The 11,039-nt window shown below is 34.3% G+C and overlaps 1 protein-coding gene across 1 annotated transcript in view; it reads right to left on the bottom strand.

The window, feature by feature from the left end:
• The window catches only part of LOC107098216 (MAGUK p55 subfamily member 4-like), a 24,407-nt gene that overhangs the window by 1,189 nt on the left and 12,179 nt on the right, over positions 1-11,039 (bottom strand). Inside the window, exons 9-18 of the mRNA XM_015395743.1 lie at positions 10,278-10,474; positions 9,980-10,038; positions 9,190-9,207; positions 5,429-5,470; positions 5,315-5,344; positions 4,817-4,855; positions 4,150-4,317; positions 2,235-2,315; positions 344-437; positions 148-256 (exon numbers count right to left, since the gene is read on the bottom strand). Of these exons, the coding sequence (XP_015251229.1) occupies positions 148-256; positions 344-437; positions 2,235-2,315; positions 4,150-4,317; positions 4,817-4,855; positions 5,315-5,344; positions 5,429-5,470; positions 9,190-9,207; positions 9,980-10,038; positions 10,278-10,474 (837 nt within the window). The remainder of the gene's footprint in view (positions 1-147; positions 257-343; positions 438-2,234; positions 2,316-4,149; positions 4,318-4,816; positions 4,856-5,314; positions 5,345-5,428; positions 5,471-9,189; positions 9,208-9,979; positions 10,039-10,277; positions 10,475-11,039) is intronic.

Here is an 11,039-nt window from a genome sequence, read left to right as displayed (position 1 = left end):
TAAATGACTTAATATGAATTTGAATTATGAATAGGACAATATTAGGAAGGCAGGAAATGTATTTGACTCCACTGGATCACATAACATAAACTTAACATCAGGAAGTGTAGAAAACTCTTAACATGTTGGCTTCCTTAGTGAACTCACTGGTGGTTCAACATCAATGATGCACATCCGGCCTCGTTTTAGCACATCGTGAATGGCATCAATGCTGGTTCCATACAGGTGACCTTTACTCTCCCCATACTCAACAAATCTGAACACAGAGAATTATGCAGATCATCACTAATGGAGTACAAAAGCAGGCATACCTTTCACAAAGGATGGTACTAAAGAATCCTACCTGTGGTTGCAAACCATGTACTCAAACAGTTCTTTAGTGACAAAGTGGTACTCTCTGCCTGCCTGCTCCCCGTCTCTCATTGGGCGAGTTGTATCTACAGGAGCACATTGTGGCATAATTTTATCATGGGAAGAATATCTTAAATTGGTTAAACTTCACAATAAGGTACAAATATTAACTACGAGAGAACACCTGGAGAACTAATAGCAGACTAATGTATAGTTACCAAGGAACTAAAGAGTAACTAAAGCGTAACTAAGTAGGAACTAATGTCTAGTTACCAAAGGAAACAAATAGGAACTAATGAGGAACCAATGTTTTGTTACCAAGAAAACAAAGAGTAACTAATCAGACACTAATGGATAGATACCAAGGAATCAAAGAGAACTAATGTGTAGCTACCAAGAACACTAATTAATCAGGAACTGTTGGGTAGTTACAAATGAAACCAAAAGGGAACTAATTTCTATTGCATTTCCTAAAAATAACTTGAGCTCTAAATGAGATGTGCAAAACAAAGAAAGATTAGCTCCATATTTCCAACAATAAAAAAGTATTTCTGCTTTTGGTGTTATAAATTATTCTAGGTTTAGTGGACCGGGAATTTAAATAGTAGGACCTATACTGAATTTGGAAACGGCAACAAATGTACATCCTGTGGATATTAGGGACATCGTTTAACTAGTTAACGTTTTCCATTAAATTATTTGATTGTAAATTTCACAATAAAAGAGCAGCAATGGATAGAGACTGTCTGGGTGTGCTGCTCTAAATCTGTGTAATGTTATACACTTGGCTGCTGTTTTTGATTATGAATCTACTTTACATCAGACTTATAACTTATAGACTTCTAACAAATTTCAGTCTAATTAAATCAGTTTATGTTTAGTGCTGATTTGTTTTATTCTTATTTATATTTCCACCATTTCCACTTTATAATTGTTGTTTTCTTTGGGGATTAAAACGTTTTATTCAGTTCAATTCCAACTAATAAGTAGAACAATAATTAAATTATGCTCCCCTTCTTTAATCTGGATAACTGAAAGGGAAATTTTGGGTGAAAAAAAAACAATGTAATCCACAAATACTTAATCAAAGAAGGTTTTGAGAGTAACTTTGTTGTGTTCTCAAATTGTTTATTTTTTATTTTTTTTTTAAATATACCGGTATTGTATCTTTTCATTTCTTTATTTACAGATTTCATGTTTTCAAATTTTGTTTTTTAAGTTACTCAGAGATTGAGGTTTTACTAACTGAATTTTTGAAAATTGATAAGTACAGATACATTTTCTTTACTTCTGGAGGTGGGCCTTACTCTGCAGTAAGGAGTGAAGACGCATATCTATTGGTCTGCATGGTGGTTGGCAACAACATTTTTATTGGTCAAGACAAGAGTTGTGGATTGGGCTGAAAATGTAAGGCGAGTAAGCTGTGAAGCCTGGTATGAAAAGAATAAAATCCATAAAAACAAATAAATAGATGATAACAAAAATACATTTGAAAAAGAAACACTTTTTTTTGTTACAGTCTGAAAAAATAAAATATAAAAAAAATAAAAATCAAATAATGTGGCAAAATTTAATCTGAGACAACAGCAAAGGTCTTCTCGAAACCTTTTTTAATTAAGAAATTCTTGTTGGATTTTTGGGTTTCATTTTCTTCAAATTCTATTTATAAAATGTATGTTTTGCTGCAATAGAACAATATTTACTACATTAAGATATAAAAATGTGAATATAATACAAAAGATTTAAGTCAAAGTCACATTCTTTTCTATAAAGAAATTAATGTGTTTTGTTTTCAAGTCATTTTTCCATGGATTTCAATTATCAGTTTATAACAAAGAGGAGCTGCAAAACTAAAGTGTCATAAATGAGCTGAGAAAACATACGAGGTACGGGTCCCTGGAAGGTTGAAGGGTTTAGTTTGATGAGTCTCTTCCTCAGCTCGTTGACTCCAACTCCTGAAGCACCTGTTCTTGGATAAAAACAAAGTTCCTTTGACTGGTTGTGTTTATTGACCGCATCAGATCAGTTTTTTCAGTCTTGGATATATTTTGTTATTTCATGCTCATGGTCTACAGCATTGATTTGTGGTTATAGAACTACAATCTAGCTACTAAATGTTTTGTTTACAATATTTGTTTGCATTTGGTGTAATAATGTATCACATCTTGTAAAAACACACAAATAAGGTTCACAATACCAACCTATGGAAATATAAATCTTAAAACCGTAATATTTTTCCAGTCTCTTTCATGTCGTAGAGACTTGAACTCTGACCTTAACTGAAACAAACACGGCCTGCATGGCTTTAGATATTGGTTTAGTGTCAACTAGATCAGTTAGGCTGATGATATCTTTGAAAATTTTTTATTTTGATAGATTCTTCTGGGAAAGCTCAGTGTTTTCTCTATTTTTAGATAATGACTCTGTCATTTAATGAAGTAACATATCTCTGTAGATTCTCAGTAATCCAGGTCATGGTCAATGAAGTACTTCAGCATTTGAACCATTAGACCAGATAACCATTTCTTGAATGATGAATATTATTTGCTTTGTTTCCCATCTGTGATTAAAGCTTGATGTATTGCATTTTAAGGTCCGTTTGATGCTTTTGACAAACATAATCTTATCAGACAGCCGCCTGATTATTCTTTGGCCAACAGGCATGAGTTAAATTAGATATAGCCCTCCAACATATGACAATCTAAAATATTTAATTATAGGGGCAATAATACATTTCCCAGAATACAATAGTTTGGTTTGGATATCTTTTGATAAATCTTATTGTTAGAGAGGCTCTGATTGTCTGAGCTATCTCTATAGTTATGCTGCTATAGGCTTATACTGCTGGAGGACATAGGGACCCCCATTTCATCATTCTGCTTCATTCTATCTCTGTTCTCCCACCCTGCAGAATTTGTTGGTTCAATTTCTTACACTATGTTTTCTCTGCTATTTTCTCATAGTAGCTTCATCTGGTCTGTTCTTGTTTGGCTGTGACTCCATCCTGGAGAGAAATATCAGCTGTGCTGCTGCCATCAATCGGCCTGTTTTTCAGAGTTTTTTTCTCTGACCCTGACTAGCTGGATGTGCTACCTTCATCCTCTGACATGGGAGCTGGCTCAGAGCTTCATGGCTGTGTGTTTCCTGGTCAGGGCTGCTTGTGGAGCTGGTTTACATTTGCCTTTTGTATCTCTGCTTATTTTTCTGTTTCTGTCTCCTTGAACCCCAGTCGGCCTTGGCAGATGGCCGCACACACTGAGCCTGGCTCTGCTGGAGGTTTCTTCCTGTTAAAAGATGGTTGTTTCTCTCCATTGTCGCTACAAGCATGCTTGGTGTGAGGGATTGCCTTCGAGTCAATGAGTCAGTGTAATCAACCAGTTTTTTTCTTACCGGTAAATAGAAAACTTTGAATCAATTTGACTGGATGATCTGGTTGAACTGTAAAGTACCTTTAGATGTCATGTGTTGTAAATTGTCACTATATTAATAAACTGAATTGAATTGTACTCTGACAATGTGGACAAGGGAGAAGCCATAATAGCACAATAGGAGCTAATATTATACATTCTGATATCTGCAGCACAACAGTCTGAACAGTTTGTTAAGCAAAGTAAACACATAGATATAATTGTGTTATTCTTATTTATTTTCAGTTTTCTGAACTGAATGTTCAGACTGTTTTCTCTTTAACATTCCCTAAGGAACCTTTCTTCTTTGCTTTAAAAATATGCAATTATGCAAAGTTAAGCTGCTTTCAGAAAATTGTAACCTTCTGTTTTCTGAAGGTTTTCCTCTCACCAATGAGGATGATGAGGCGGTGGTTCTCCTGCGGGAGGCGCTGATACAAGGCTACCTCCTCATAAGGGGTGGCCAGTGCATTGGTACTGGGGGTGCAGGAAGTGCAGGACTGCCGCCTCCTCTTATAGGACGTCCTCCTCCAGAGGCGGAAGCTCCGCCGGAAGCCCGCTGTTGGAGGCCAAAAAAACATGTTTTAACTTTCTACTGAAAAACAGATTTAGGTTCAAATAATATATTGATTTTACAAATTATGCAATTAGATACAATTTGATATAAAAGCAAACTGTCCACATATTGCAGGTGTTACCTTGCTCAAAGGTAAAATATATATGTTTTTACCTAAATAATTGTATGTTCATGAATATCTATATTTTATGAATTGAGTCAGTAAATGGTTCTATTTTAACATGTGAATAATAAAGGGATCTTACCAAATAACTCTTTCAGCTTGACTATCAACATTTCTAGGTACATTTTAGATTCAATGTATTTACTCTAGAAACTTACAATAAGAAAAAAGCCATATAGATTTTAAATAAAATGACTGGTTTAGTTAATATTTTCTACAATATCTAACTTTTTATACATAACAGTTCAAATGAATAAATATTTTAATGAACAAATGATCAAGTCTGTGCTGTTAAAAATCAGGGAGCCGGTGACTTACCAAGATAAATCCCCTCAGTTATATCTGAGTCTTCCTCATCTGAAGAAAGAAACATTCACTTTTTACTCTCCTGCCAATGACTTTTTTTTTTACTTTTGTTTTCCAATCAGAAAACATCAAAAGTCAAAGTAAAAAAAATAAATAAATACCGTAAGTGAAGTGACAGCGATGCACATTGATATTACATTAAAAAAAACACAAATCTTAACTTTTTTTTTTTTTGGTAAAACTGGATAAATGAAATACCAAACCTATTAGGTTAACATCTGTTTCACCATATATAGAAAACAATATCTTCATCAGCTCCCTTCTTTTTTACTTATTCAGTAATTTCAATAAATTATGAATTATTTTTCTAATTATCTATATAAACAATGGAACAGACTCTAGCTATAGAATGACATAATGAATAAAAAACTGACTTCTAAGGAGTCATATAAATTATATTTAAATATCTGGAGTGGAGGAACTCATTCTGGTCTGGACAAACTTACCCACCAAAGTTAATTTCTTTATTGTTTTCCAAATCTGTTAAAAAGAGAAATGCCTTTTTAAAATTGGAGCCAAACTTCAGTCTTTCAAACGTCTCATGTTTTCAAATGGTGCCATTACCAGTTTGGATCCTCTTGCCATCAGCTTGTGTTAGATCCTCCTCTACAGGCAGAAAATAACAGTTAAACTTTGTTTCCTTTAAGCCACGCTTCAAGATGTCAGCATAGCACACTGATGAAGGTATCACGGTAACAAAAAACACGGACATAATGGCAGCACTTCACCAGAAATTGCTTTTTAAAAAGAGATCTAACAGGTTTCATATAAATCAGACTAAACGTTTCCTTTTTAGCTCTATTGATAAGCAATTTTCTTTTTTGGCTAATAAATGGTACAATAACAAGACAATGAATAATACAAAACTCTCTCTTTGGATTTATTAGAATTATGGTTCTTATTAACCACTTATTGCTTTTTAAGCTTCTGTGAGGTTGATTCACATAATTTGGTTAAATGGAGAAACGCCTCTTTCCTTCTGTCTCTGAAAACATGGACAGTCAAAAAAAAATGAGAAAAGGTATCAGGAAGAGAATTGTAAACCATGAGGAGACTGGTTTATCTTATAGCCAATTTCCACAAAGCTGAAGGCACAAGATTCATCTATTTAAGCCACTGCATTATGAGGTAAGATAGTTGTCAGTGAAATGTAAGCATAGGTGTCTGAATGTGTAAATGCAGTCAATGAATGTAATTATATTGAAGATTGGTATGCTTCTTCTAGACTCACGTAGCATCAGATGCTTCATCTGGGAGAACACTATTTTTTTAATTATTAGTACAAGTAACAAAGCTGCAACTCTGCAAAATAAAAAAAACAAACTCTACAACCTAAATAAATCTGTTACACTCCTTACCAGTTGGTGGCAGTGTTGCAACTATAGAGTGTTTGCTAACGAAAGGAGGAGGACGATAAAACATTGATCTTATTTTATATCTTTGTTAAATGTTGCTTTCAAAGCATGCACAGAATAAAAATTCATTAAATGGTTACTTTTTTCTCTTCTTCTCATTTAGAGGCAGTAAGTGAATCACTTTCATCTGCATTAGAGCCACCAACTGGTAAAGAAAGTAACAGCTTAATTAGGGGTTCTAGATTTGTGCTGGAAAATTGTGATTTGTACCTTTCAATTTCTGATTTGTTCTCAGAATTTTTTTATTTTGTAATTGCTTTTTTGTTGAGCTTAGAGGGCTTGTTTTCATAAATGCTAAACTTGTATGCTCGCAGATTAAAAATCTGATGTAATATGTTATGTATGAGCTCACAATAGGGACAAATACAAATATCAAACCATTAAACCTTCATTTATAAATTAGGCCAATGCATAGGTTTTTGTTGACAGTAATATTACCCAATACTAAACGCCAAAATAAACAGCATGGGGTATTGCGCCACATATCTATCTGGTATGAAAGTATGAACCATAGGATAAAATCAAAATATTCTTAAAGATTTTAGATTTAGCTGACGATAGAATGTCATTTTCTTCAACCATATTGTTAAAGGTAACTCAAGGGAGAAAGAAGCCAATATTGCAACGGAAATTAAAAAAAAGCAGGATTACAGTTTGTTTGTTTATTTCTCTGGGAAAAGAAAAGTAGTTTTATGAAAAAGTTTCTCTGGTCTAATGAAGCCAAAATATAAGGTGTTTGGCTGTAATCTGATTACAAAGAGACTGATAATGGTGAAATGGACAGCATCAAGAGGAAATACTTGGTAAAAATCAAAAGAAGTTCTGAAGATGTCTAGAAATGTATGCATAAGTGAGCCAAATGTCCATGACCAAAACCTTAACAGGAGATTAAATACCAATTGATTACAATTAAACAATAATTAATAACTGAATTAATTCTGGCCTCAACATAAGGCCGCTCAGACAGAGTCTGGTTCTGCTGGAGGATTCTTCCTTTTATAAGGGAATTTTCCCCCTCCACTGTCACTCTATGCATGCTTGGTTTGAGGGATTGCAACACAGCGCAGCAACACAAAGCAAGCAAATATCTACTTTCTTGGCATCCAGGAGGAGGGCATCTTGCAAAATCAATGACAGGATGCAATCAGCTGTTTTCTGACTGCATGATTTGATTGATTTTTTTCTGCTAAATACCTTGAGATGAGAAGTTTTGTGAATTGGTGCTATATAAAGAAACTGAATTGCATTAATAACTAAGCGGCTTAAGGAAAGCAAATTGATTGTTGATTGACAGCATACAGGGCTCTGATTGACCAATTCTGAACCAAACGTTCTATCAATCTGACTTAAGTTACAAAGTTTATTAGACATTTCCATAAAATAACAATGAAAAAATTTAAAATGTCTGAATTTTAGGAAATTTAGAAATCTATTAAAACCCTATGTTTTTTCCTCATTATTTTGTCAAAATAACAAATTGTAAAGAACCAAACAAAACAGGAAATGTTTAATTTGAGTCACATAAAGGTAAATAAATGTGATAAATGGCTTCTACTTGTATCGTACTCTAGAAATGGTCCCCAAAGTTCTTCACATTACATTCAGCCATTTATACACTGATGGTGGTGAGCTACATTGTAGCCAGCGCTGTCCTGGGGCACACTGACAGTGTGAGGCTGCTTTACAATTAAACCCACTGGGCACTTTGACCAGATTCAACTCTAATCGTTTATTCATCTTAGCCTAGGCAATCAATGCATGTGAATTTAAAAAAATTACGCCATGTTGGTTGATTTAAAATAAATCAAAGACAGCTTCACTTCAACCTCAGCTTTCCATATCGCTAAAAGGAGGAGGTCTACAATGAATAGTTGTTTAGATCAGTGTTTCCCAACTGGGGGTACAAATAGCTCTAGTGGTCTGCGAGTGCATTGCCAGGGGTACATGAAAATATTTTATTTCGTAGGTAGTAAAATAAGTTCACCTTCAGCTGTGACACACATCCAAACCAAGCTGAGGAACAGACTGGATGTAGAGCACAGCCTGCTATCAACTGTTTTTCACACTGAGCTATCAGAGCTCATCAGAGTAGCTCAGGTGTCTTGATGAATACAAATAAAAACTAATTAACTCAGTCTGACTAGAATTTTTGTTCTGTATGTTGTTCTGTATTAAATTCATCAAGTTTAAATGTGTTTATAAATGAGATACTCAGAGGAGCCCCAGCTTAATAAATACAGGTTTATAATAGGTTTTTATTTTGTATTTATTTTGATTCCTTATTAACTTCAATGCAACATATCTATGTTTTTCTTTTATATTTGAAATGTAAAGCATTAGATTATAAAAAATAAAATGCTCATATTAAAAGATTAAGTAAAATAGTCTTTAATTAAGTTATACATTCCACTTTGAAACAATTATCATATTTTTGACTGAGAGTGGAACTTATGGTAAGGCAAAATGCCCAAAGGGGTACACAAGTCAAAAAAGGTTGGGAAACACTGTTTAATTGAACTTTGTTGATCTCACACTGGAAAAATGTATCTCTGCATTTAATCCATCTCCTGCGGGAGCAGTGGGCTGCCATTGTGTGGCGGCTGGGGAGCAGTGTGGAGTTAAGGGTTTGCTAAGAGAGCCTGAGTGCAGGCTGTGGGAATCGAACAGTATACTTGCAACCTTCTCAGAGCACAAGCACACTGCTCTAACCACTTGGCCAACACTTCCCCCCGTTTTAGATGATGATAAAAAAAGCATTTTCATCTACCCAAGGAACATTTAAAGGTTTAAAGGTTCATTAAAACATTTGCAGCTGCTTTTGTCCATCGCTGGTATATCTTAAACAGTGCACAGTGGTTCTTGTAAATGCCAAAAAATGTGAGCATTTGCACTATCAGCACTAACACTCACCATTATCAGCCACGCTGTCTTCAGGAAGCAGGAAGGAAACAAACTGCTGTTGAAAGTGATTCTCCATAAATGCAACACAGGTAGAAATATGCATGAACACTTAAAGACTTTTTCTGACTTTTTCTGACAACAAACATTATAATTTGAAAACTACATGCTAAATAAAGGTTTATAGATGTTTAGCTTCACTCCTATGAAAAGGACTAGAAACATATTTCACAGAAAGAAGGTAAGCAGTATATATGTTGATTAAAGGGATATACCTAATTTCTCTGTCCACTTAATAACGGGCCCTGCATTCTGGATTAATTTGATAATTTTTTACTTGTTTGAGGGACCAATATTGTAATTATTTTACATGGGAATTTATGAGCATGTGGATTGTCTGCAGGAGCTATGACCTAACTATACAAAACCTGTTAAGTTTTTGGCATCAAAAGCCCATATCCACAACTATGTTCAAAGGTAGAAAGATATATATATATATATATATATATATATATATATATATATATATATATATATATATATATATATATTTAATTTTCACCGAGGATGCTGGACAAAGATCATTTCTGTAAATGATAGATTTTTCCACCTGAACATGCAGTTCATATTTAGTATTTAAGCACTTTATCCTGTCTATCAGATGAAAATGTGTATCGTTGCCTCATGATAACGCACATTTGAGAATAGTTTATTAAAATTGGTCTAGAGAGACTGAATGGATGCCTGAAATGTACAGTATGGATGTATATAACATAAATTCAGACATAGTGAATGTTCTCACAAGGCCTGATGCAGGTGTGAACCTGGGAAGGATGGCACCACCACTGCTCCCTCTGTTTACTGTGAAGGTGAAAATAGAGATATACTAGTAGATAATTACAGTCAGAGTTGTAACAACACGGCTATTATAAAATACTCAATAAGTACAAATCACTCATTTATAGCCAATTAGTCAATTAGTCATATTAGTCAATAAAAATGGAATATCACATTTTTGCTATAAGCTACTTAAAACAATTGGAGAAACAATTGCTCCCTCTGGTGGCAGACTGAGCTGCTAGCAGGTGTGTGTGTGTCACCTCCTCAGGGTGCTGGCAGAAGGAATTAGACCAGCGAAGGAAGCACCACAGGGAACCTTTCTGGCCTGCCACCACTGTGCATCTGATTGGTCAACCACCTCCAGCAGGTCCCCTCTGCTGAAAGCCATTCCTGCATCTGGACATGGTATAGAGGAGTCCTGCAGGGGGTAGTAGTCCACCATGGCCCTCATATACACCTAAAAAACAGATCAAGATAGACAAATATAACTGCTTCTATCTTCCTGATGTCCACAATAAGGAATTAAATAAAGTTGTAAGACAGAAAAAAACAAAACAAAACACTGATTATGAATACTGGTTTCCTTGATTCAATCTGAGGTAGAGATTGATATACTTAAAGATAAACTTTTATATTTTTCTATTATAGCAGACAGAAAATAAAAGAACATGGTTATGAAATAACAAACTCAAACTCTGTGCCAAAATAAGCTTGGTTTAGATCTTTCTTTTCTATCAAAACATGGCCTATCATTAGCAGACTTTATCTTCAGATATAATCTGGTGCTTTAAAAGAATCAACTTAAGAAATGATAGATGCCGCCTTATATAAAAATATGAATATTTTTACATAAGGCTGTATGTACTGTATGTATGTATGTATGTATGTATGTATGTATGTATGTATGTATGTATGTATGTATGTATGTATGTATGTATGTATATATGTATGTATGTATGTATGTATGTATGTATGTATGTATGTATGTATGTATGTATGTATGTATGTATGTATGTATGTAT

The sequence above is a fragment of the Cyprinodon variegatus genome, unplaced genomic scaffold (assembly GCF_000732505.1).
Source record: "Cyprinodon variegatus isolate N-32 unplaced genomic scaffold, C_variegatus-1.0 Scaffold757, whole genome shotgun sequence".
Taxonomy (NCBI): domain Eukaryota; kingdom Metazoa; phylum Chordata; class Actinopteri; order Cyprinodontiformes; family Cyprinodontidae; genus Cyprinodon; species Cyprinodon variegatus.
The sequence above is the reverse complement of the archived record's forward strand: the minus strand, read 5'-3'. Positions and strand labels throughout refer to the sequence as shown.